General features: G+C 43.7%; 1 protein-coding gene across 1 annotated transcript in view; it reads left to right on the top strand.

Moving 5' to 3' along the window:
* The window catches only part of CSMD1 (CUB and Sushi multiple domains 1), a 1,658,099-nt gene that overhangs the window by 1,568,812 nt on the left and 61,675 nt on the right, over positions 1 to 27,612 (top strand). Inside the window, exons 51-52 of the mRNA XM_052661250.1 lie at positions 11,758 to 11,952; positions 18,423 to 18,596. Of these exons, the coding sequence (XP_052517210.1) occupies positions 11,758 to 11,952; positions 18,423 to 18,596 (369 nt within the window). The remainder of the gene's footprint in view (positions 1 to 11,757; positions 11,953 to 18,422; positions 18,597 to 27,612) is intronic.

The following is a 27,612-nucleotide window of genomic DNA, read 5'->3' as shown; positions in this document are numbered from 1 at the left end:
TCTTTGTCAGAAAGTTTGGTTACTATTAAATTCTGAGATGTGTATTTCCCCAAGGCCAGTTCCTATGTTGATATGACACAGTTTGTATAAGTTTCTTTAGCATCTGAATAATATGTAGATCAGTACTGGAACCTCAAGAGATAAGAAACACTTCAGCTTTGACAAGTAGTAACTGTAAATGGTAAATAAACTGAGTTCATGTTGCCCTTGGGTTTACTAGAATGAAGATTATAATAAATAACTGCGTTTCAGTTTGCATGCGTCCCCCAGTTGTACAAATCTCAGGGCAGACGTTTGAGGTTCATTCTTTCCATTTTAATTATTTACTGAAGCTGGATTTGGACCATTGGCGACATAAATGATGCTCATGCCGCTATGAACTAGGCAGAGCGGCTGGGATGAGTGTCCCAGGTCTGCTGGTCTGACAGTGCTGAGCAAATGTGCTCCTCGCCCTCTGCTTTCAGGAGAAAAACAAAACCACTAAGATTACCTGCCAACATCAAACAAAATCCCAATGTGTGGGGGACTTTTTCCTCTTTCAATTAAAGTTATTAAAGAGACATTTTGTCATTAATAATTTATTAAGGACCTCCCCCACCCTGGGCACCATGAAGAGTTTAAGTGATTAAATCCAAGGTATATACATTTAAGGAAAGAAGGAGTAAATTAAAGCCACACGAAACAGCTTTATATCATCTGTAAATAGCCCAGTCGAGGAACAAAGATTCCTCATAAATTATCTATTTGTACATATGTCTGCACTCACTAATCTGTAAAGGATTTATACATACAGTCATACATAACACACATATATGTGTGCATGTGGCGCTGTGCTGTGCTTATCGCTCAGTCGTGTCTGACTTTGTGACCACGTGGATTGTTCCAGGCTCCTCTGTTTATGGGGATTCTCTAGGCAAGAATACTGAAGTGGATTGCCATTCCCTTCTTGAGGGGATCTTCCCGACCCAGGGATCAAACATGGGTCTCCTGCGTTGCAGGCAGATTCTTTATTGCCTGAGCCAATGCTGAGGGTATATATTTATCCCTTTAGCCCCTCAAAACATGGCCTTATCATACTTGTGTTTCTTTACTAGTTATTTCTGTTTTCATGTAGAGTTCCAGTTATTATCATCATTTAACAACTGGATGAGCGTCATTTAATTGTAGATCATATTGCTAAACTGCAGTGTCAGGAGACCAGCCATTCACCTGCGTTTTGGACTTTCTCTCTGTGCTGAGTGCTTGCTGAGCACTCACCCGCATTCCATCTTCAAGTCCCTGTGACAAACTCAAGTCACCATTGTTATTGCCGTCCTCAGGCAGCTTGTGAGTGCCCACCCAGGGCCGCAGGGAACCCCAGCCAGAGTCAGGCCTGAGGCTTGGCCCTTGGCTGCCAGCCCCGTGGTGCTGGACCGCCGAGTCCTGTGTGTGCAGTGGCTGTAGAGGGTCCTTCTTGCCTGCACTGGGCCTTGACAAGGGATATCATTTAAAATGTTAGGAAAGCTGCGGGAGGAAGGCCAGGCCACCCCTGATCTGAAAGCAAATTCATCATGCAAGCTACAAATGGATTTCTAAAATTATGTATTAACGCTCTGTGGGGAGGAGTGGTGAAGCCTCCATGTGCAAGCTGTGAGCCCTTAGCTCTGTCTCCCAAGACTGCGGTCAGCTGTGAAATGACAGCCCAGATCAAAGGGCCATTTTTTTTTTAATTGGAGGACAGTTGCTTTACAGTGGTGTGTTGCTCTCTGCCAAACACCAACACCATTCAGTCATAATTACACTTAAACCCCCTCTCCCACGCCTCTAGGCCGTCACAGAGCACCGCGCTGGTCTCCCCGTGCTCCAGGGCAGCCTCCCGCCAGCGATCTACTTCGCGCACGATGGTGTCCACGTGTCAGCGCTGCCCTCTCAATTCATCCCTCTCTCTCCTTCCCCAGCTAGCTGTGCCCACCAGTCCATTCTCTGCACCGCAACAGGCAAGGTGGGCGGGTGGCCTAGGGGCAAGTGCCCCTTCCCAAGGCCCAGCCTCATCCTCGGGGCTCTGAGACCCGTCTATGTGCCTGGTGTGGGCTCAGAAAACGGAGGGCAAAGTGGGGAGGGGGGCACCCACCCACTCCTGGACAAGGTGTTGGTGCATCGCAAGTACCTCATTGGCCCACACGACGTGGTGAGCGGCTCACTGACTGCAGGGCCGGGTCCAGCCGCTCACCCTCTGGAGGCAGCACTCTGTGGGGCGGGCATGGGCTCTTCCTTGCAGGGCAGGACTCTGTCAGTCTGCAGAAGCTGCTTTCTGGGGACCACCAGTGGGTGACAAACCTCTCTGCTGCACATTGTGGGGAAAGACTGTCTTAAGCCTGCATCTCACTGTTGTGCGAACTTTTCACGGTCTTTTAGGATTGTGATGCTTTGGGGGAAGTAAGCTGTTTAAAGGACTCAGATTCTGTCATTTCAGTTGTGTTTTCAGTCCTTTATTTTCAGGGCCATTTATGTTCTACTCTGTATAACGTTTCCATCTCTTTTATTTCATTTCCAAAGATTGAATAAGGGTTCCTCCAGCTTTTTGCATTTTAGTTAGAATTGTGAACTATGAACAGCTCCCTGTGGCTCACTGATAAATATGAGAAAGTGAGGTTTGCACAGAGGTTAAAGAATGGGAAATACAGGGTTTGTGGCACCCAGGTCCTTTATGGCCCCTGAGCGCTGGCTGTGTTTGTTATTCCTCTCCACGTTAACACTGCTCAAGGGCAGGTGTAGCTTTGGTTCATGTCTGTAACTTTATAAATATTTCTAGAATCAATGAATGAATGGACCGTCTGCAGTGTGGTCTGATGCCACTTAATTTGCTCGCTCTCTTTCCCTCATTTGTTGTTCTTGTCAAACACCTGCCTACTGCTCAGTGCAGGACAGTGGTCTCCTCTCAGATAGGAGCTGCATGGGGCCCCCTCTTTCAGACCCCTCTGAAGACCATGTATCATCAGTTCCAATGAAGACTTGATGACCTGAAGCGACTTGCAGTGAATTTAGTTTAGAAAACACCCCTAAGTCAGAAAGGCTGGGTCACTGTGGAACCCCTCTTACATGTTCTTTTTACAGACACTTGGATTAGAGGTACTACTTTCAGGGACTTCCCTGGCCGTCCAGTAGTTAAGACTCAGTGCTCTCACTGCTGGGGCCCCAGGTTTAATCCTTGGTCCAGGAGCTAATCTCCTGCAGGCTGTATGTACATCACAGCCAAAAAAAAAAAAAAACAGAGAGAGAGAGGTGCAAAAAAGAAAAGCATTCAATTTTCATCCTTTCCAAGGGTTGCTTTAGACTCATTTCATGTAATTATAAAATTAGCTATGATATGTAATTTTTTAAATGGACTTTTTTTTTTTTATGGAACCTGGATTACAGAATTGAAAAAAAAATCTAAATATTTGCCACTTAGGGTCACTAGGTGGAAGAGGTTACTTCAATATTTTCTTGTTGAAATCAGATTTGACGGGTGGCATTTAGGCTGCAGAGTATTGGTTATTGGACACAGTTCTAGTTAGTGATATAAATGTTCTGCTAACATATATATATTTTTTAGTTAAGTCTGATCACAGTAACAAAATGACAGAAAGCCAAGGGCAGGAAAAAAATATGCGATCTCATGAGGGTTTTGGAAACTCTGCAAGAATGGGCAGAAATCTGGCAATCCCGGGTCACTGAAAACTTGAGTCCTGAGAGTCCAGGCTCAGGCAGCAACCTCGGAGAAGAGGGGCCAGCTCCCCCGTGGTCTGTGCCTCTCAAGAGCCAGTAATTCAGGTGAACCTGTGAGCAACGCCTGAGAAGCCCACTTCAAAACTCTGTCTATCCACCTGCTCTTATTCTAAATGACTCATAGCTAATCACTCAGTCATCTGACTAAGCTCTAAGGTTAAAGCACTCATTTAAAAAGAATGATCGCCCTTAGGAATTCCAGGCTCTCAACCCAGCTTTTCTGGAAGGGCTTCCTCACAGGGCTGTGTTGAAGTCAGATGGCATGAAATGCACTCGAGTCAGAGTGGTAACCTGGGCATCCCCACTTCATGCCCCTGACTTACCGAAGCCAAAGCAGCATGCGTCTCCACTTCTAAGTCAAAAGAACCAAGTCTAGCTCGGCCTGTCCTCAGCCAGCAAGTACAGACTGTGAGTGGCGCCTTGAAACCTCTGCTGGGTTGTGAACACAAGTAGTTATGTTGTTGTCGTGTAGTTGCTCAGTCGTGTCCAACTCTTTGAGACCCCATGGACTGTAGCCTGCTGGGCTCCTCTGTCCATGGAATTCCTCAGGCAAGAATACTGGAGTGGGTTGCCATTTCCTTCAGGGGATCTTTCCGACCCAGGGATCAAACCTACATCTCCTGCTTGGCAGGTGGATTCTATACCGCTGAGCCACCGCAGGAAGTCTCCGCAAGTAGTTATGAGTCTGGTTGAATCATTTTACTCCAGTGGCATCAGATCATAATTTTATAAACCTAATTAAATTAAACTTGGTAGCAGAAAGCACTTGTGCACATTGACTGTGACAGGGGAAGTCTGTTACAGAGAGAAGACGCCTGCACCCCTGCATCTCGATTAGAATTTCGCAGATTTATGAGCAGGACCTGTAATTCATGAGAGGGGAGGCTGGAGGGCTTTATTCATGGTGGCACCGCTGCCACTGTCTGAATATCTGAAACAAAACAACTGTCAGCCTGCCTGGTTCGCCACTGGTGGGACGACTCGGTCATAAATCAGAACCGCTCATGGTAAAATGAAGTCAATCTCTCTCGAGTTTGGTGTTGTCTCTGCAACAATCATAAGATGGAAAAATTGCATCCTTTCTTTGCAGAAACTTTATTGTCTGTGCCTTCAGTGGGTATGATTTGAGAAGCTGCTAAGTCACTTCAGTCGTGTCTGACTCTGTGCGGCCCCATACACGGCAGCCCACCAGGCTGGGATTCTCTAGGCAAGAACACTGGAGTGGGTTGCCATTTCCTTCTCCAGTGCATGAAAGTGAAAAGTGAAAGTGAAGTCGCTCAGTCGTATGCGACTCCTCGCAACCCCATGGACTGCAGCCTACCAGGCTCCTCCGTCTATGGGATTTTCCAGGCAAGAGTGCTGGAGTGGGGTGCCATCGCCTTCTCCGTGATTTGAGAAGAGGACTTCTAAATAGTAATTTAGGCGTTTTTATACAAAACTGCATCAACCATGTCAACCCTTAATACAAATGACCATGTGACTTGAGAGTGGCTATCTGTACATCTGCTCTTGAATTTTTTTGAAATAGAAAATTATTCCATAAGAGTTGTGTGCTTTTTTTTTTAAGGTGATAGAAGATAATCTGTATTTCTGTTTTTTAAAAAGGAAGGAATATGAGGTGAACTGGCAGATGGAGCACTTTCTATCAATCCTGGGGTGGGGTGCCATTGCCTTCTCCAAACAGTTGTCATTACCTGGGTGCTAGTCATACGCTGATGTGCCTGGAGTCCTCACTGGTGTAGTTGCTATCACTTGTTTTAGTCACTTACAGAGTAAGTGCCCTCGTCAACTGGTGGAGGGGATGACAGGCCCAGAGGTGCACAGGCAGGGGTCCTGCCTGGGCTGGGGGACCTGAGCTCACTGGCTGGTCTGTAAAATACTGATAATAACAACCACACCACCGGTGTCCCCTGACCCCGTGTAGCTGTGAGGATCACTTAGTGTGAAATCACATATGCCCTTAGACGTGCAGTGTGAAAGGGGTGTCTATTTCTGGAAACACTGGGCGAGCACGTCTGTGGAAGCAGCAGGACTCAGTAGCCCATGACTGCAGGCAGCTGGGGGGCTGGCAGGTGCCTGGGGAAACCCCCTGGATGCTAGCCCGAGACAGTTCTGTTAGGAAGAACAAACTGCTTTCTCTGAGAATGTCAGCCCAGCTGCCCGCAAGCTGCTTTGCTGCCTTCTGACTGTACCTGCGTCCTGTCACTGTGAGTCTCAGGGAGATGCTCATGGTCACTTGCTGGCCTCTGAGTGGCAGGGCCGCCCCGGGCACAGTGACAGCCCGCCTGGCAAAAGCCGTCTGCGGGCACCCGGCCCTGCTCCCCTGCACCTCCACCGATGCCCGTCTCCCTCCTGTTCCGATCTGCTCCTCGCGTCTCTGCTCTGGCTCCTGGCTCAGCTATATGGAGACTGTCAGTCCACACATTCCTCAAGCTTTGCCTTATTCCGTGATGTCTGATGTCATGAAAGGAAAACATCCCTATCAAGTAAAGTACTCAGTTCTCTATAGCTTACTCACGCACGCAGCTCCCTCATGTGATGTGTGCCCACATTCCTCCTGTAGCCTGTGTTTCTCTTCTCTTTCCCTTTTTTAACCCCTCAAAGTATTGATGCTGTGGGAAGGAATTTTAAAAAATAAGAACACAAAAGAAGCCATCTAGTTTTTCTAAATAATCTCCTGTTAAATTATTAGGCATTGATTTATGTAATCTTTTATATTTATGTCTTATATTTGTATAATCAATATTGATATTGTTCAGTTGCTCAGTCGTGTCCGACTCTCTGTGAACCCATGGACGCCAGTCTACCCTGTCCTTCACTACCTCCCAGAGTTTTCCCAAACTCATGCCCATTGAGTTGGTGATGCCATCCAAACATTCATCCTCTGTCATCCCCTTCTCCTGCTCTCAATCTTTCCCAGCATCAGGGTCTTTTCCAATGAGTGGACTCTTCACATCAGATGGCCAAAGTATTGGAGTTTCAGCTTCAGCATCAGTCCTTCAATGGATATTCAGGATTGATTTCCTTTAGATTGACTGGTTTGATCCCCTTGCTGTTCAAGGGACTCTCAAGAGTCTTTCCAGCACCACAATTCAAAAGCATCAGTTCTTTGGCACTGAGCCTTCTTTATGGTCCAACTCTCACATCCAAACATGACTAATGAAAAAACCATAGCTTTGACTAGATGGACCTTTGTTGGCAAAGTGATATCTTTGCTTTTTAATATGCTGTCTAGGTTTGTCACAGCTTTTCTCGCAAGGAGGAAGCACCTTTTAATTTTGTGGCTGCAATCACTGTCAGCAATGATTTTGGAGGCCCCCAAAATAAAGTCTGTCACTGTTTCCATTTTTTCCCCATCTATCTGCCATGAAGTGATGGGACTGGATGCCATGATCTTACATAATTTGTATGTGTGTATGTGTGTACATGTGTATGTATGTACATAGTTGTGTGATGTATGTGCGCATATATTTTTGTGTCACAAGGCAACACATTCTTTTATTGCCCTCAGATGCTCCATCGACTCTCCTCACATCATCCTCTCATTTCCTTTCACCACTGAGGTCTGAAACCCACGTCCTAGGAGATCCTGGGCTCTGCCCTCGTGTGTGTGTGTGTGTGTGTGTGTGTGTATTCTCCAAACCAGAAGCGTCCGTTTTCACCCTCCCCTCAGATCCAGCTGTGGAGTGGACCCCCCAACACGAGGTGTGCCTCCTCTCAGTCCTTCTCATACGTCTCCACATAGACAGACCGAATCACAGGTGGCGCATTTCCACAGCACACCTGACTCCTGGTTGTACTACACGGGCACAGGCTTTAAATGGGGTGGTGCTGGCCCGAGGAAAGAGACTGATGGCAGAAAATACAGACCCGGGGACAATGTTGGTTGGTCTTTTGACAAAGTGAAATGGCATCCTAATGAGGGAAGACACAGAGGTCTTTTCAATATGTGGCTCAACAGGACACTCACATGGGAAAGTCTGAACCTGCCCCACAACGCAGACACAACCAAGGCGGGATGACAACAGGCTAAATGGAAAAGATGGAACATAAATCTGTGAAAAGACAACTTCCGCTTTCCACCAGCCCACCTGCATAAGCCTGGGTCGGTAAAGACTTTGCAAGCTCACACACACACACACACAAAATAATAACAAAGGAAAAAGTAAATATATGTTAAGTTTTAGTACTTTTATTCTTTAAAACCTATGTTTAAGAGCCTGATAAAAGCAAACTTAGAAGGGTAAAGATATTTGAAGGATGCTTATTAAAGACTGATTAAGGAGTTCCATTGAGAAAAAGGCAGAATATCAAATAGATACCACTATACCCGACACCAGGACATACAACTTTACAAAATAAAAAGACCAGCTACCTGCATCAACAGAGATGTGAGACCAGTGGAACTCTAATGCATTGCTGGTGAAGGTGGTAAGTTGACATAGTCTCCTTGGAAAAGCATTTGGTTGTGTGTCCTAAAGCTGAAAATATCTTAAGAGCCAGTAGTAGCTCCTCCCTAGAAAAATATCTACAGGTTGGCATAAGGATGTTCATCTAAGGACATGATCAAAGCTACACTTTGTAAAAGCCAAGAATGTGAGATGACCCCCGTGGCTATCGCTAAAGAATGGATACATTGATCCATGGAGAATATTTAGAAATGCAAACAAGCCCTACAGCTGTATGGCTTAACATGAGTTAGTTTCAAAAACATAATACTAAAGTCAGAAGTAAGAGACCACATGGGCTTTTAATGAAGAAGCAGAAGGAAATTAATATTTCTATGATATTGGGTTGAGTGCAGGCAGGTGGAGTTTTCCCCACAGTTCAGAGCTGACTGGTGAGTGGGGAAGGTGCCTGTGAGAAAGAAATGCAGTGACCGAGGGTGGGGGCTGGGGGTGAGCTCATGAGAACACTTCTCAGGTTTCTGACTTGGGGATCTGGACTGCTCCTCAACATGCCTCCAGGAGAATGGGCAGGCGTGCCGAGCATGCAGAAGTTTCTGCTCTGACTCCCCTACGAGGCCCCCAGGTCTGGCGCAGGCTATGGCTTCCTTGCTTCCGGGCCAAGTGCGTTGTCTATGACATCTTGGTTGGCAGGTCAGGGCAGGGAAATCCTTTTGTGGGGATGTTTGCCTTGTTTTGTGAGCAAAGACCTGCATGTAGGGAAGCTTACCAAGAGGGGGTCCAGTAACCACAGGTTGCAGAGACCGGTCTTCTGCTATATTCCTTGTTAGCATAACTCAGATATCACCACCTGAATAAACATAGTAGGCTTTAGACTCAGACATTTCTGTACACTCTCTTCCTTGAAGTGTCTTTGAAAATATCAAATAAAATCACATCTGCAGAAATGTCTGGAAAGCTCCACCCTTCCCCTCTCTTCCTTTAGTAAACAAAGGGCAAGATAGGCTTTGGATAAATATTTATTCTGGTTATCACTTTTTTCTTTTTTACTCTCAGTTTCTACCCATACGCTTTATTGCCTCAGTTTCTTTGTGGGTTTTTTATTATTGTTGTTGTTTGTTTATTTGTTGCTTTTGCTGCTGCAACACATTTTTTGGCATGTTTCTTTTCAGAGGACACATACACTCACACAAACCCTTATATACAGACACACTCGGTGTCACCAGCACTTGCTTTAAGTCGGACATTAATCTCAAAAAAAAAAAGAAAACAATGGACGGACATAGTGTTTGCAATAAAAGAGGTTAGAGCCTAGCAGAAAGACAGAGAGGCAAGCAAACAATTAAACCAGAATCAGATAATTACAAAGCAAAAGAGGTGATCATGTAGAATTTGGAAACCACTGCTATGGATAATATTAGTGGAAGAAAGCTTCTGTTCCATTGTGCACGCCAACACTGAATCCTTCTTGGCAAAAATAGAGTTTACAAAAGATTGTTCAGTAATTAAAAACAATCAAGTTAATTCTAGAAGCACTGTCTTGGGGAAATGAAGTGGATTTTATTTGAAATGTGCAGTAGGATTGAAATTAAGTTATGGATTTGTTAAGTTAAAGACATTAAAGTCTTTTCAGAAATGGCAATCATGCCTGGAATTCTAAAGGTAATATGGTTAGGAAAAAAATTATTTGTATCACTGGGTAAAACACATGAATATGCATGTACATTTTAGATAATTGTTTTATCTAAAAAAATACCTATGAGAACTCGATCTAAGGATTACTTTTTTCAAAAAAAAAAGGAAAAAGAAAACAATGGAAGGACATACTGTTTACAATAAAAGCTTAAAGCCTAACAGAAAGAAAGGCGAGCAAACAATTAAACCAGAATCAGATAATTACAAAGCAAAAGAGGTGATCACGTGGAATTTTGAGTTAATTGTTCTGGCTGTGCTGGGTCTTTGTTCCTGTGCATGGGCCTTTCCAGCGGTGGTGGGCAGGGGCTCCTTTTAGTTGCGGTGTGTGGGCCTCCCTGTGGGGGCTCCCATTGCAGAGCACAGGCCCTCAGGCGTGTGGGCTGCAATGGCTGTGGCCCTGGGCTCTAGGGCACCGGCTTCAGTAGGTGTGGCCACCAGGCTCAGTTGCTCGGTGACATGTGGGACCTTCCCAGACCAGGGATCGAGCCTGTGCCCCTGCACCAGCAGGCAGGTTCTCACCCACTGCACCACCAGGGAAGTCCAGAGGGTTACTTTCAAATTAGAAAAGCCCTTTCATATTTTAACCCTTGCTGATATTATTTATGTAATTATACCAAAAAGGCCTATTTTTTCCTGTTTATTTGCACATAGTAATAGTAAAGTTATTAAAAGAAGATTAAATGGGATATTGGTAACATTTTGGGTATGTCAATTATAAGGAACTTGTATAGAATTTAGAAGTAAAAGATATTTATTAATAGCATTCTGGGGGAAAAAAAAAAAAACCTGTGGTATCTCTAGCTGCTTCTTACAGGCTCAATAAATTAATCAATCAGGTCAGCTTTGTGGATAGCTGTCTGTGATTGTTACTAGCTGATGTAACTTCATATTTAGGGAAGTAGAGTTCTGGTTTCTAATGTTGTAAAATTAATTTTAAGTATTATTGTACTCTTCAGAAAATGTACGTACTTACACGTACCCAGTTTTACATGTATTGTCAGCATGTCCATAAATCCCTTGACTCCACTCCAGTAATGCTGTGCTAGGACTCCTGCTATTTCTGCTGTTATTACAGCTGTCTCTACTGCTTTTTCTAAGTCGCTGTTGTAATTCTAGTTTGTTTCCTAAAGGCATGAATAGATTCTCTCCTTTAAAACTCATAAAACATTTTTCTTCACAGTATTAATGCACGTGCATTCAATTTTGTGTGTGCTAATAAATCCAGTAATATGCAGAGTGTATTACATGGGGAAGTAGGGAATGAGGGCATCTGACTTTCCGAATTTGCTGGAAGCTGGTTTTTCAACTAGTCAGCTACTCTTTCAAGTTTCTCAGAGGTTGGGGACAAATTAGAAGTTAGAGGTTCTGTCTGTGCCTCCATTGACCTGAGGATCGCTTTCATAGAATCGCAAGACTGTGCAAGAGGTTCATCCCTTCACATGTCATCTCACTGCAGGATGTCCCAGCGCACTTACCATGAGGCTGTGGACTGCACTGGACATCCAAGATCACTTCTGTGTGGCTCTGTGGGTGGTAGGGAAAGCCTGGAATGCCAGGTGAGGGCATCTTTCCACATACCATGGCCCTCACCATGGAGAGCAGGCCTGGTCTGACACTTAACAAATGCCTAATTGTATCCATAATTCCATAATGTGTAAAAAGATGAAGTTGGAAATTTTATTTTGAAATTGACTAATCCTCCTGTCATAGTTACAAAGTACTGAAATTTACTATGAAGAATTCCTGCTAACTAAACTATGAATTTCATTTACATCTATTTTGACTATAAAGAACTGTACCACTTGAAAAGTTCAGATAAACCTTCACACACAAATAAAATTCATATTTATTTTACTCTAAAAAAAAAGAAAAAGAAAAATGTGACAACATGAAGTGTGTTTCTTTCCAGCGGTCACCTGCCCAGGCATCGAAGCCCAGCTCTCGGAACACGTCACTTGGAGGCTGGTGTCAGGGTCCCTGAATGAGTATGGAGCGCAGGTGGTGCTGAGCTGTAGTCCCGGGTACTACCTGGAGGGCCGGAGGCTGCTGCAGTGCCACGCCAACGGCACGTGGAGTGTGGGGGAGGAGAGGCCGAGGTGCAGAGGTGAGTGACAGGTGTGTCCCGGCCCCCGGGCCCTCCTGCATCCCTGATGGCAGCGGCATCTGCGTTTCAATGGTCTGTCATCTGTCATCCTCTGCATTAGTGGTGTAACCAAACGGCATTTATTTTCATTACAATGAGGAATGTATATTTTTATCCAACATACTTAAGTATATGACTGCTGCCTTAAGTGTTAAATGTTAGCTTTTCTTTGTGAACAATCATATTTTACAAACATTGAAATATTATTAAAGAATACTCAGATACTTCAAATCAGCTCAAAAACAAATCCAGGCCTGCGTTTATAAAGATCAGTCTTACGCCATGCACTGACTATTCAAACCTTCTAATTAGCATCTTGGGAGCTCATGCATTTATGCTAAGGATGTTATGTTCTCAAATAATAACTGTCTTGAAAAGGGAGATTATGATTCTCGTAGGTACAAGATAAGCAGTTAAGCTTCTGAGTGGGTTTCATAATAAATATGAATAAATAGAAAAATAAAACAATATTAGTATTGTTCAGAGCTCTATTTGATTCAGACATATTTAATATACAATCTGTAGTAGGATTGTTCACAGGAAATTATCATCACAAAAACAAGCAGTTAGAACAGTGTCAAATTTATAAAATACCCAGCTTAGCAAGAATAAAGCAGAATAAAAATGGGAAAAGGACAAAAGAGACAACACTTCACTGTCTGTGATAGTCACTCTGATTCAGTCTATGAACCTGAATGGGACAAATGGTGATGACGCGCCCACTGATGCTCTTCACCAGGATCACGGAGGTGGATCAGGAAGGGTCCAGACCTACGGGAGCTCAGAGTGAGAGTGGACAGCAGCCCTGCCCTAAGCTTATTTATTCATGGGTCCCTCACCATTCCCCAGGGTGTCCTGGTCTGACTGGTTGCCCGGTCACTGAAGGTGCTGAAGTTCTCCACGTTAGACACCTGAATTAGTGAGTGCCCCCCTTCCCGTGACCTCCATCAGGAATCTCAGGCTGCGATTCCGAGAGTCAGGCGTTAAGCTCAGAAGGGGAGTGGAGGAGGAGTCGGGACCTCTGCCTTCTGCTATTTCAGACTTTCCCGGCCAACATCCTCTGTCAGTTTCACACAGGACACAGGGACCTGCGCACAGGCGCTGGCTCACCTCTCGTGGGTGAGGAGTTCTCATAAAGCTCCTGCAGATAGCCAGTCTCGTCAGTTTCCCATCCTCCTTGTTTGTCCTGTGACCCCAAGGTGGGGGGTGTGCTGGACAGGGGGCTGCCTTCTGTACCCCAGCCTTGTATACTTAAGGCTCAGATTACCATTCTGGGATGCTGGACACTTACAAGGAGAGCCTTCCATTTATTTATTTACTTATTTTTAATTTGATTTTTTGACCCTGCTGCATGGCATGTGGCTCCTAGTTCCCTGACTAGGGATTTAACCCAGACCCCCTGCAGTAGAAGCACAGAGTCTTAATCACAGGACCGCCAGGGAAGTCCCTAGTCTTCTATTAATACCTAAAAGAGTGTTTACAAAAACACTGATTCTTTTGCTCTTTTTCTCTTTTTTATTTTTTAAATTATGTAAGTATGATAACATTTACAGGAGACTTAGAAAATACATAACAAAGTTACATATAATTCTCCTATATATTACAGTTATTTTTAAGTGATAAATTAAGGTTTTTAGTTGGAGTTTCAATATCAACCTCTTAAAAATTAATGGAATGAATATACAGAGAAGTCGAAGAATATAGTAGAACTGAAAGTCACTATGAACCAACTCAACATAATTAAGATTCATACAATTTTCACGCAGCAGTAGGATACAAATTCTATTCAAGTTCCCATAGGCTGTAAACTAGGAGACACTGGGACATAAGGGACATAAAACAAGGTGCAAAAATGTCATGTTCTAAAGGTACTGAAATCATTGTAGGCTCTGTTCTCTTATCACTGTGGAATTGTGTTAGAAATGAATACCAAAAGATATTTGCAAATAGCTGTCACATTTTCAAGTACAATGTGACATTTACTAAGAGAGATCAACTTAGCCATCAAAAGCCTCAATAAAGTTAGACTAAAAAAAACACAGAAGGTGATTGCAGAGGAGAAAGCATTTAAATGAGAAATTAATATCATTACATTTTTAAGTCCCATGTATTTGCAAATTAAATATCCACTTTTTAAAATTCATTTTTTATTGAAGGATAATTGCTTTACAGAATTTTGTTGTTTTCTGTCAGTCCTCAGCATGAATCAGCCATAGGTGTGCATATATCCCCTCTGTTTTGAACCTCCCTCCCATCTCCCTCCCCATCCCACCCCTCTAGGTTGATACAGAGCCCCTGTTTGAGTTTCCTGAGACATACAGCAAATTGCCGTTGGCTATCTATTTTACATATGGCGGTGGAAGCTTCCATGTTACTCTTTCCGTACATCTCGCCCTCCCCTCCCCTCTCCCCACGTCCATAAGTCTGTTCTCTATGTCTGTTTCTCCACTGCTGCCTGTAAGTAAATTCTTAAGTGTCATTTTTCTAGATTCCGTATACTGGATAAATGTCCACTTTTAAATGATGAATGTATCTAAGAAGCCATAACAAGGAAAATTAGAAAATATTTGTAAAAGAATAAAAATGAAAAGAGAATTTACCAGAATTTGTTGCATGCAGCTGAAGCTGCTCAGTGCAATCAAATACAATGTGGAGTCTTGAATAAGATATGAAAACAAATAATGGACACTAAAGTAAAATTTTGTGAAATTGGAACAAAATCTGTCTTTCAATTAATAATACTGTATCACATGTTAATTTCTTTCTTTTCTTTCCTTTTTAAAAATAACATTGTATTTCTTTATAGTCTCAGACTTGGATTAGAAGTTTTAAGCCTTGTTTAAATCTTTTTTTTAATCACTAAGATAATAAATTTATAAAATTTTAATTGTAATACTAGATGCCAAAATACATGAAACTATATCAAAGTTTTGAATGAATATAGATTAGAAATCAAGCATTCTATTCATACTAAGTCAACCAAGTGGAATTAAATGTCATTTTTTTTTAGCTAGGCAATAATTCTTAAATTTTCTAAAATATATCTATTATACATACTATATATGTATATGTATACAAAAGCTTTTCTACACACTTGATAAAGGTTTGAGAAAGAACAACAATAAAAGAGATGGAGAAATTAGAGAACATAAACTAAATGAAATGGTAGCACTGAATATTAAATAGAAAAAATGAAACAAACTAGATAAAAGTAAAAGATCATCATATAGTCCAGTTGTTTTTAAAACTGACTGCTCTTTAGAAACACATCTAGGGCTCCAGAAAAAAAAAGCAATACCTGGGCATTTGTATTTATATACATCTGGATTTGCAGATTCATGTTGATGTATGGCAAAACCAATACAATATTATAAAGTAAAAAAATAATAATTAAAAAATAATAAAAAGTGATTACAGATTTTTCTATTAAATGGTGGTTCTAATGATATAGAATTCTATTGACCCATCGTAAGACAATGGTATTTAGTCAGTAATATTTACATACTCACAATAGTAAAAGATGAAAAACACACTGATTCTTAAACTGAACCATTGGCAGCCCAGTTCCACTCTCATTTGTGAAAAGAAGACAGGACTGGGCTTTGGCCATCCATGAGTTGTATCTCTACCTCCCTCTTTCTGATTTCTCAGAAGTCTGTTTTCCCGACTCTTGATTGAGGTACTTTAATCCGCTGGGTCTCATGCTGAGTCCGGTCCATGAACAGCCACCACCAGGCCCTGGGCCTGAAGACGTCTCCAGGCATCCGGGCCACAGACATTCTCTGCAGATGGTTGGGCGTTCGCTGACTCACCGCGTTGTGCAGGAGTTGTTCTGTCTCACTTTGTTATTCGTCTCCTTTGAACGTCCTTGAGGATGTGCGGCCTTTTCTAAAATCATTGGCTTCCACAGAAATCTTTGCTGGCCTTTTTGTTTGTGTCTTTGTTAGTATCTGTTGTTCGGTTGGTCACCCTGTGGCCAGGGGGCGTGCCTTTTACACTTGAACCTCTGACATCTCTGAAATCAGCTGTGTTTCCTCAGAAAGGCAGGGTGTTTTATGCTCCTCCTGCGTTTTCCTCACCCAAACATGGACTCTGCTCTTCTCCAAGGAGCCCTGCTACCTATTGCTAGGGACGGTACAAGAGCCCAAGCTCTGTGCCCGAGGCTGTGCACCATGTGAGGGTCACTGACTTCATCCTTGAAAGCGTGATGGGAGAGAAGAGCAGGGACATAACGCTGCCCCTTGGAAATTTGACACAGGATTCCATCTGTTTTCTAGGGTAGAGGAATTCTCTCTTTCTGTTAGGGGGCTTCTGGGTTGGTGCTGCCCACCTCGTTAATGTGGCGGGTTTTCTGCCACCCAGATCTCCACATCTGAGACCCCATTATCCAGCTGCTGGAAAGCTAATGCTTTGTCCCAGTAGTTCTTATTTATAGTCTAGTGAAGCTTAGTAGAGGACAAGCCTAAAATAATTTCATCACCAGGATATTTTTAACAGAGGCTAAAAAATAGAACAGATGTGGAAACCACCCTCCTTTCTGCTGGTCCACTATTGCATCAGGACCTCCAAGAGGAGGTGTGCTCAGACCTCCCTTCTTACTAACACTGAGGTTTCAAAACATAGTCCAGCTATCCTGAGTGGCTACAAGAGGATCTTTAAATATCATAGCTCAAGGTGAAGTTCATACCATGTTTGAGAAAAGGCATAATGAGAAGACTATAATTAATTGTAAAAAAATCTAAATCTGACCCAAACCCATGGACATGTGGAAGAGTGAACTCATTAGCAGTATTACTGAATGCGTAAGGTATGACCCTGTAAGAGTGTAGCAATCCCAGAAACTAAGAAGTCCTCACAGCTCTCTCAACAACGATAATGTTCTCATCAGGAAATACTCCAGAGCTGACCTTTCCAGATTTCTGATGAGCACTGTCCCCAGAGCACGCATTTCCAGACTGTGTCTGCATGTCTGTTTGAAACAGAACCAGGGCTTTGGGTCTTGGAGTAAAATCAGCATAATTCAAAAGATTGGTCTAAACAGTAAAATTGTCTTCGCTTGAATTTTCAGTAAAGGTTTTCAGATTTTGGAACCAGTTCCCCAAATAGGCCTGAAGGTGTCCTTCACTCTTAGCACCGGCCCAGCCCCGGCCAGGCGCAGGGCGCTGCTTTAGTGGCCCCCACCTGCCATCCTCTCACTGAGCTCAGTGCACAGCCCTACCTGTCCGCAGCTGGCGCCAACCTTCAGAGGTGAACCAGCAGGGCTCAGAGACCGAGAGGTTGGCGGTGTCACCGAGCTCGTAACTGGCAAAGCTGAGTGGGCCCCGGGTGGCCTGCAGCCAGCATGTGTGTTCTTGCTCTTTTCCTTTTACTGCCTCTTATCAGTTCACTGTTAACGAGGACTCAGTCATTTTTAGCTACTTGGCAGCTTTGCCCCAAGCCCTTTGCACATAAAAACTCACTTAATGCGGCAGGAAACTTTCATCACTCCTCTTAGAAGAGCTTTTCAGACACTTTCATTCTCACCTGTTAAATCAGATTTAAGCCTCTAATGAGCAGTTTGCCTTGATGACTTTCTGATTCCCACCTCCCCTGAGATTCTGCTGATTTGTGTGTGTGTATGTGTGTGTGCTCAAACATCGATGGATTTTGCAAGTGCAAGGAGTCAGGTGGTACAACAAGTATCTGTAATGAGAGTGACCATTGCATTCATCTCCCCACCTGGAGTGATCGTGTGGCTGTAAGTGGTCAGTGATCAATAATTATGCTGGAACACACGTGTAAACTGGGTGCCTATGTCTATAATGTCTAGTTTTTATATTTTTTTTAATTTTCAGAAAGTCTGTACATGTTCCATATAGTCAGCATTTTTATGAAGCTCATGGTCCCAACAAATAGTACATGATAGAAAAAGTGAACTCAGTGCTTCTACTGTAGTGGGCATCCTGGGTTTAATCCCACACATTTTATACCAGTTGATGACTTTGGGGAAGACTAACCACGTGCCTCAGTTCCTGTTAAGCCATGTGGATGCCAGTAACTGGGATGTGATTTTTATAATTGGTATAAGCAGAAAAGGGGACAGAAAGCCAACTCGTTGGACTGACTTGCTTGTAGGCTAAGATATTTGTGTACTGTGTATTTAAAGAAAAGTTTAGCTACTTGTGAGAATGAAAAAATAAATAGCAATGGGTGAAGGAAGGGACTTATTCTATTTTGGATTCCACTTTAAAGTTTCAAGTTTTCATTCCAAGGATACAAGAGAAGGGAAATTAAACTTCCCAGGTGATGGGTCATCTCACTCTGAGATGACACCCCTGACCCCCGGGTTCTCGATGATAATAAAGACTTGAGATTTTGTTGTTTTTTTTACACAGAGAGTAGTCTGTGTCAGACCTGCAACAAAGTTCACTCTGTTTCTCTTTTCCTTCTAGTGATCTCGTGCGGAAGCCTATCCTTTCCCCCAAATGGGAACAAGATTGGAACGCTGACGGTCTACGGTGCCACAGCCATATTCACGTGTAACTCGGGCTACACGCTCGTGGGATCCCACGTCAGAGAATGCTTAGCCAATGGGCTCTGGAGCGGCCCCGAGACTCGCTGTCTGGGTGAGTTAAACTGTCCAAGGGCGCTGCTTTACCTCAGTTCAGTTCAGTTCAGTTCAGAACACACCTCAAAGATGGAAATCAGCAAGACAGAACCTGGTACTTCTCGCCATGAAAGCTCTGACCAAGAGTAACTAAATCCCACCTGGCTTTTAACACTGCTCTTTAGAGTATCACTTCCTCCTTAAGTATCTAAAGGGATTTTAAAAAATCTGAGCAATAAATGCAGGTCACATGTCACCTTAAATGACACACAAAATATTTTATAGAGTGCTGAAGGTAGCACTGCCCTCGAATGCCCTCATGGGTTTAGAATGCACACATGCACACACACACATACACACACACACACACACACACACACACACACACACAATAAAAAAAAATAGAATGCACAAAAAATAAATTTTAAATTTGTTATATATTTTATCTTCTTAAAATTTTTAAAATTACATTAATAAGTTAATGTGCCATTAATGTCCATCAATGTAAGGACAATTAATTGTTTAAAATAGGGCTTCCCTGGTGGTTCAGACAGTAAAGAATCTGCCTGCAATGCAGGTGACCTTGGTTGGATCTCTGGATCAGGAAGACCCCTGGAAAAGGGAATGGCTACCCACTTCAGTATTCTTCCCTGGATAATTCCATGGACAGAGGAGCCTGGCAGGCTCCAGTCCACGGGGTTGTAAAGAATCAGACACAACTGTGTGACTTTCACTTTTCCTTTGTTATCTTTTTTTAAAAAGTTTTAAATTACATTAATAAGTGAATGTGCCATTAATGTCCGTCAGTGTAAGGGCAATGAATTATGTAAAATAGAAAGTGTGCATAGTATTAATAATTTGGTCTTCTTTTCCCTGAGGATTAATATTTTCTACATGATCACTTTTTAAATTTAAATTTATTTATTTTAATTGGAGGCTAATTACTTTACAATATTGTATTGGTTTTGCCATACATCAACATGAATCCTCCATGGGTGTACACGTGTTCCCCATCCTGAACCCCCCTCCCACCTCCCTCTTCATACCATCCCTCTAGGGGCTTCCCTGGCGATCCAGTGGTTAAGACTTCACCTTTCAGTGCAGGGGTGCTGGTAGGATCCCTGGTCAGAGAGCTAAGATCTCACATGCCTTGTGGCCAGAAAAACAAAACATAAAACAGAAGCAATATTGTAACAAATTCAATAAAGACTTCCAAAATGGTCCACATTAAAAAAAAAAAAAAAAAACAACAATCCTTTAAAAGTTGGGTTGGAAGTTTTTCCTTTGAAAAAATTAAGTGTATGAAAATTGCTGAGTAAGCAGCTTAAAGGGCAGCACTTGTAATGCTTCTTCTGGTCTAGTCATGTCTGCAAGTAATCAGTAAAACATGAACTCTTTGCGACCCCAGGGACTGTAGCCCACCAGGCTCCTCTGTCCATGGAGTTCTCCAGGCAAGGATACTGGAGTGGGTTGCCATGCCCTCCTCCAGTGGATCTTTCTGACCCAGGAATCAAACCCACATCTCCTGTGGCCCCTGCATTCCGGGCAGAATCTTTGCCACTGGGCCACCAGGGAAGCCCCTTTTATAACTGTCCCTGTGATCTTGATAGCTTTGTACCCACTCCAATGCAGTGGAAGTGGGAAGTTTAGGCTTCTGAACCTCTGCGGGCAAGGCTGACTTCAGGAACTCAGCCAGGACCAGTGAATTTAAATAGTAATAATCTGTTCTCTCCACTGGAGGGAATTTGAAGAAGCACTCAGGAATCTGAAGGAAGTGGATGAAAGTAAAACAGCAGACCAAGGAACAGGTAACTGATGTGAGAAGAAGGTTCTCATGCTTCTCCATGAAGTGACTTTCTTCAGATTAGCGCAGGACTTGGATCTGTGCTGTTCTAACACAAGGCCTGTGTGTGGGGCCCCTGTTGAGCGTAGTCACTGTAGTTCTCAGCCATCCAGGACAGCTCCCTGGGATTTATGTGGTACTTCCTGGGAGGCAGTGCTGCTTCTGAGATGTCCTCTGCTTTCCTGCTTCTGTTATGAGATTGGCTGTTGCGTGGTGCTTCCCTAAGGCTGCTGTGGCTGGGGTAGGTTTTCTCTGTCAGCTGCAGTGAAGCATGTCTGCAAAGAAAGGAATGAGGTGATCCAAGAAATTCCACCTCTGCTCTTAGCCTGAGATGGAAAGTAAACTCGATGTTCATTTGCTTAGTGGGTCACTGCTCACAAAAGCCTTATTGGTCCTTCCAGTGACCCTGGGATGCTAAGGCAGCAGTGGCCACAGGGAATTTCAGTGGCAACTTCAGTTTTTGTAACTGTTGCGTCGTGGAGCCGGCTTGAGTCTTGTTGATTGCAAGCAAACCTTCACCTGTTTCGTGGCATTCTTCTGATGGAAGGTTAGGGCTTTGACACAGAAAGGATGAGGTGCGCAGTTGGCTGGATGGAGGTACTCAAAGGCACGGCCTCGGTGGGATGCAGTATGACTGAGATACTTCTGGAAGAGGGAGTTAAGCTGAAAGACAGAGGAAGAAAAATGTGAAGATTATAATGTATAAAATGATAGTGTTGTAGAACCTGGATGCAGGATATGAAGAATAATGCAATTGGAGGAGGCCAGAGCATATTTAAAGAAAAACAAAACAAAAAAACACACACCTAGAAAAGGATGAGAAATGATGAATAGCCATGTGTGATTCTAAACCAGTGAGTAAAGAATGGGTAAGAAGTCTAAAGATTTTGAAAGTTGTGAACGTAGTCTCAGTGAGACTTTACAGGTTGGAATTCATAATACACAGAATACGACAATGGAGGATAGCTCTTTTCCTGAAAACATGGCTTGCTGATGGGTAGATAATATCATGTAACCTGGCAAGAATATATGTCCACAGGACCCAGAAGACCATGTGAGAGACAGTGGGGAACTTGGGGAGAAGGATGAGCAGGTGGGGAACAGAGTGCTGTCAGTGCTGGAGATGCGCAGATAGGGAAAGACCATAACGATGCTAGCTGAGAGACTGAAAATGAATATCTGATGACAGATTCAGGAACCCTTCAAATCAATGATGGGCCAAATAGATTTTTTTTTAGACATAAGAAGGGCTTCTCAGGTGGTGCTTGTGGTAAAGAACCCTCCTGCCAATGCAGGAGACATAAAAGATGTGAGTTCAATCCCTGACTCAGGAAGATCCCCTGGAGGAAGGCATGGCAACCCACTCCAGTATTCTTGCTTAGAGAATCCCATGGATAGTGGAGCCTGGGGTATAATCCATAGAGTCGGAAACCATCAAACACGACTGAAGCAACTTAGTACGTACACATGCAGACATAAGAAAATAATGGAATTAGTATGATATTTTACTCAAAATGAAAAATAAAATAACTTTAAATGTACATGATGAGGAGAAAATTATAAAGTTGTAGCACACACAGGACCAGGTGTTTTGGGTAACAGAAGGCTCATTGGTGCTAAGAGATGGCTGAGGCACCAGTATTATTTCTTTCAGTTTCTTTCTCGTCCCGTGTACCTAGCCGGTCCATATCTGGGGTGAAGACTTCAGTTCGGTGAGGTCAAGTGAGCTGCTGAGGACTTGAAATGCATTTGCGTTGAAGGTTCTGGTAACCATGACATGTGAGGAATGTTTAGAAAACTTGTGATCTTCCGTTTGGCTGGGAGAAAAGTTAGGAGGTAATTAATAGCTATTTTCAAATATTTAAAACAGTTGGTGGGAAAAAATTTAAAAATGAAAATTCATTAAACACATCTGCTGAGGGCAAGGACCAGGGTTGCTAATGACATTAGTGATACATAATTCCATTCATTGGTTTGAAATACCAGATGTGCATACAGAAAAATAGTTTTCAGATTCAATATAGGAAATATTTTCCCTTATTTATTCTTCAACAAGTAGGATCTGTCCAAGAATGTGATGAAGACTTCCTGAAGAAGTGTTTGGCCACCTGGCAGATGTTTGTGTGCGGCTCCATTGGACTCTGTGCTGTTTTGATTCTATACCCAGCATGCTTTCTCTATCATAATACAAAACACTTTGGCAAGAGCATTTTTTCAAGTTGTGGTGAAGTATCTTGTTTATTTTTAGAGTTACTAGAACAAAAGAATTCCTTTGCTTGAGATTCTGTTTCACGTGGAGCAGGCATCCTGTTTCTAGCTGGGATACAATGGTTATTTCCAGTGATTTCCAGCAGGAAAGAACATGCCAGATTCCTTATGATCGTGGCAGCAGAAATGGCCAGGCACATGCATGGACACTGTCACAGTGGGAGTCTCACGATTGTTAACAGTAGGAGAGCTGGATTTAAGAAGATGAAGGATGATTTTCTTTGTTCAACATCTGAGAACTGAACCTGTGCTGTATTTGAGGTCCCTTGCCAGAATTCTAAGCTAGAACTTTTGAGGAAAGATAGAATAAGGAAAACTTGGCAACCCTGTGTGCAACCATGATTAGAGCTAAAATTTAGGCAAAATGCTACCTGTGAGCATCAGAGTGCATTTTTCTAAAGGGTTTGCCCTTGCTTAATCAGTGCAGCATCTCTGCTACAAGCAGAGTCTTGCCAGGCTGGGAATTGCCCAGGATGTGTTCTCATTCACCAGCTGCTGTGCAGCACTCAGCATCTCCCTGGGCTGCAGAATTAAGTGCCAAGAAGGCTGACCCTGTATCTACGCATCAGGTAGCTTATAATCCATCAGGGAAGCGTTACAGTCCCCATGCTCCCTTAATTATCTTGTTTATCTTCCCTGTGGTAGCTTGCATTGAACTCAACAGAGAACATGCTGACTCCACCAGGTTGTCCATTTGTAATCCAGGTCTCCTACTGCAGGAACCACATTAATCTTTTAAGACCATTGATATCATTTAGCTTTTTCAACACATAACAACCCATCATGACTTTCACTCTCTTACTTCTTTAGTCTGTAGCCCTCAAGATATCAGTGATAGACGGAGACATTTCCTCCGCCAAGAACATTATCTCTCTTTCATTTGATTATTTTGCTGTTATTGGAGGTAGGTTTGCATTGCTGTACTTTGATGACCTTTGATACACTTTGATGGGGAGATGAATTCTTTTGTAATGTGATATCATGGTGACATCTGAGTGGCTGAAATAGCTATTAATAGATGACATGATTCAGAATGATATTGTAGACCCTGCTTTTCCATAGCTGAGCTTCCCTGGTGGCTCAGAGGTTAAAGCATCTGCCTGCAATGCAGGAGACCTGGGTTCGATCCCTGGGTTGGGAAGATCCCCTGGAGAAAGAAATGGCAACCCACCCCAGTATTCTTGCCTGGAGAATCCTATGGATGGAGGAGCCTGGTGGGCTACAGTCCACGGGGTCGCAAAGAGTTGGACACGACTTGAGCGTATTAGAGAATAAAACCAGAAAGGCTTCAAGTACCTTGTGTTTTGTGACACATCCATGCACAGATTTTTAATAAAACAACTGGTTATGACAATGCTTGTATTGCAGCAAAAAGATATTAGAGGAGAAAGATTAACCCCACCCTCCTTGATCCTGGTATAAAACTGATCTTCTGTCTAAAATTTAGGCTGTGTGATAGTCAGGGGAGGTAAACGATTTGGAGCACTCAGTGCTAACTCCACAGCTTACATCTGTGCTGTTGGTGGCTCGGAAGTGAACAGTGCAGCATTCTCCCCAGCCACAGGCACTTCTGTCTGTATTTCTGAATGTTGTCTAGTGATGTTCATTTAACTCCTCAAGAAACACTGCATAGGGTAGGAAGTTCATAGGAACTTCCTATAAGGAATTTATACTCAGAGTGTGTGTAAGGAATTTTTCAGAGTGTGCCAAACTTTTCTATGAGGAATTTATAATCAAAGGAATAAATAAGATAAAAACCCACTATCTTTAATAAAAAGTTGAGATTAACGAGTGGCAGGGGAGCGATCCACACAAAATGCTTCCCGTATTGGGGGCGGGGGGACTTTCATGAGCAGAGGTGTCTCCAAACCCACAGAAACAGACTTGAGTCGGTCATTGCAGGAGCAAGTCACCCCACAGAACTGGGGACAGCTGCAGAGATGCAGAGCAGGGGGCAGGCGGTCCTCAGGGGGCTCTGCGTGGCCCTGTGGTGCTGAGGGTCAGGGACTGTGGCAACAAGATGTGGAAGGCATCCATATCCTTGCAGAGATGCCCCTCTGGATCAGGCAGGGCTCAGAGGTGGTGCAGAGGCCAGCACCCGGCTCTAGAACTCAGACTAAAGGTGGGGAAGAAGAGGTAAGAAAAACTATTTCCATTCTCTGCGTTTAAGACAAAACAACCCTTGCCATATGGTATTGTAAACAGATGGTCCTAGAGGCAGAGTCTCCTTCTGCAGGGAAACCTAAAATAAAGGACATATTTGAGTTGAGTATTGATTCTTGCCTGGGAAATCCCACAGACAGAGCTTGGTGGGCTGCAGTCCATGGGGTTGCAGAGTCGGACACGAAACTAAGTGACCAACGCTTTCACTTTCAGAGTGTGCCAAATAGAGACTTGATACAAATGTATTCTGAGGCAAAGGGACCAGTCTTGGTTGTTGGTGTTACTAAGGGCCCTGAATGTCGTCCAGCTCATCACACCCCACCTGCCGATCATTGCAAAGATTCAGGCACCTACTACAACACTATAGTTTCTCTGATTTCCACAAAGATACTCAAGGATACCCCCCAAAATTGCTCATTAAGAGAAAAAAGTCTCATTTGTGGGAACTCCAGTGTGTCCCTCATGAGTATGTCAGATCTAGAGATTTAAATGCATGATCAGTGTTTCCTGCTCAGCCGTTAGCCTGTTTCCCGCACAGAAGGGGATCTGATCCATCTGAAATCTCATGACCATTTATTAACACTCAGGTGGAAGTTTGTGAACTGGCTTTAAAAGTCACCACCAAATAGGCCTTTAGCCCCCCAGCTGGAGCTGCTGGTGGAGCTGGCAGAATGAAGCAGACTGCATTTTCAGTCTCCTGCAGGTACAGCATAGTTGTAATGCTTCTTATTTTATTTTCAGCAATGAGTGCCAGTAATCACAAAGCAAATACAGAGGCTGAAAAACTTGGTGTGCAGATTTTGTAAAAATGTGTGAATGTATTCACTTCCAATCCCCGAACCAATATTTAGTATTTGTCCTGATACAAACTGGCACAGTGAAAAGGTGACCTTAAAATAGGGGATTCTGGGGTGTGGGAAATGTGTGTGTGTGTTGAGAGTGTGAGAGAGGGGCCTTGTGACAGGAGGCACACTTGTTCAGTTCCTGTGAACACCCAACCTCCACAATGAGAGATGCAGGCTCTAGGTCTGCCCAGACCAGGACACCCTGTCACCTGGCAGCCAGGGTGCCCAATGGGTCTCCTGGAGGAGCACGTGTCTGTGGGTCCAGGGGAACTGGATTCAGTTCCCAAACCACAGAATTTCCTTCTGAAATTGCATGAGTCTAGGTAATTGTAGGAGACTCTAACACAGATTGTCTTGGAAGAAGCATTCGGTCTGTGCATTCACTGGATGTTCAGGCTGCTGACTGACCTCTGACACTCTGTGTCCATCGCTCAGTGAAGTCACCCCTGAAAGGTGGTGCGGTTTGTCACGTTGCAGGCCATGATCATTGCAACATCAGAGACAAGGTGCAGTGCAGAGAGCTCACCTGGACAATGCAAAACCCTATCCATGGGGAGACCCCATCTCTGAAATACACCGGCCCGGGGCTCCTTTCCAGATGCCTGGATGCGGCAGCAGGTGTGGGGGCTGAAGGATGGAAGGATTCCATTCATCCCAGGGCAGGGTTCAGAATAGTCACTCCACTAGAAACAAGCTGGCAAAGCTTTTGTTCTGTCATGCAATTATGTTGTCAGTCTACAACACATACTAAGGCATCTGTCAATCCTGAAGGAAATAGACCTTGAATATTCATTGGAAGGACTGACGCTGAAGCTGCGGCTCCAATACTTTGGCCACCCGATGTAAAGGAGCTGACTCATTGGAAAATATCTTGATGCTGGGAAGTACTGAGGGCAGAAGAGGGTGACAGAAGATGAGATGGTTGGATGGCATCACTGACTCAATGTTTGAGCAAGCTCACAGAGATAGTGAAGTGCAGGAAAGCCTCATGCGCTGCAGTCCATGGGGTTGCAACAAGTTGGGCATGACTTAGTGACTGAAAAACCACAACGGCGTCTGTGTGTAGAATTTGGACAGCAACCTTCCAGAACTGCTGCCTGAAGAGGCAGGGTCTGCGGAGGCCCTGCCGTGGTGGAATAGACACATCACACCCGGGAAGATCCAGTTCCGCTGGCCCATGTGCTAGCCCAAGCTGATTGATATCAGGGCCCTGGCTTGTGGCTTCTCTGTGCTTCTGACTGTGAGTGGGGCTCCCACAGGGGGCATGGCTGCCGTCCACCATGGCCAGTTCCCGCTCCTGATGAGTTTGCAGGAATCCCTGGACCTGGGAGGAAACCGAGAATCCCCTGTGGGTCCCATGTTCTCCTTGGGTTTGGCTCATGGCCTCCCCATCACAACTCCTGAGAGTTGACCCGGCCTCTACTCTGTGTTTTAGCAGAATTTGTTCCATAGATTTTATTCCTCCTAATTCAGTCTTAGAGAAAGATAGTTAAAAGAAATTTAATTTAAAACAATAAATAAAAAGCATTCCCCCCCCCCCCAACACACACACAAAAAGAAGTTCTCTCTTCTGTTTGGGACATCTAACTAACCAAAATATAGTAAATAAAAACAATAATTCCACTGTCATTATACCTGAAGTAGCATAAACTTAGAGACCAGTGATCTTGCAGCTTAAGGCACAGAGGAGTCATTCTGTAGATGAGGTGAAACCTTCAGATGCTTGTGACCCAATCACATGTATAGAATCTGTCATTCTGGAATTTCATGGAATTCCCATTCCACTGTGCAGCTCATCTTAGCTAGCCCATGAATGATGTTTTCCATGGTTTAGTGTGTGAGACAGTCACTTGTCCAGAACTGAAAGCAGCCACCATGGCATGGAATTCCTGATTCTGCTACTGACTCTCAAGAAC

Source organism: Budorcas taxicolor, chromosome 24 (assembly GCF_023091745.1).
Source record: "Budorcas taxicolor isolate Tak-1 chromosome 24, Takin1.1, whole genome shotgun sequence".
NCBI lineage: Eukaryota > Metazoa > Chordata > Mammalia > Artiodactyla > Bovidae > Budorcas > Budorcas taxicolor.
Note: the sequence above shows the minus strand (reverse complement) of the source record. Positions and strands in the feature narration are given on the sequence as shown.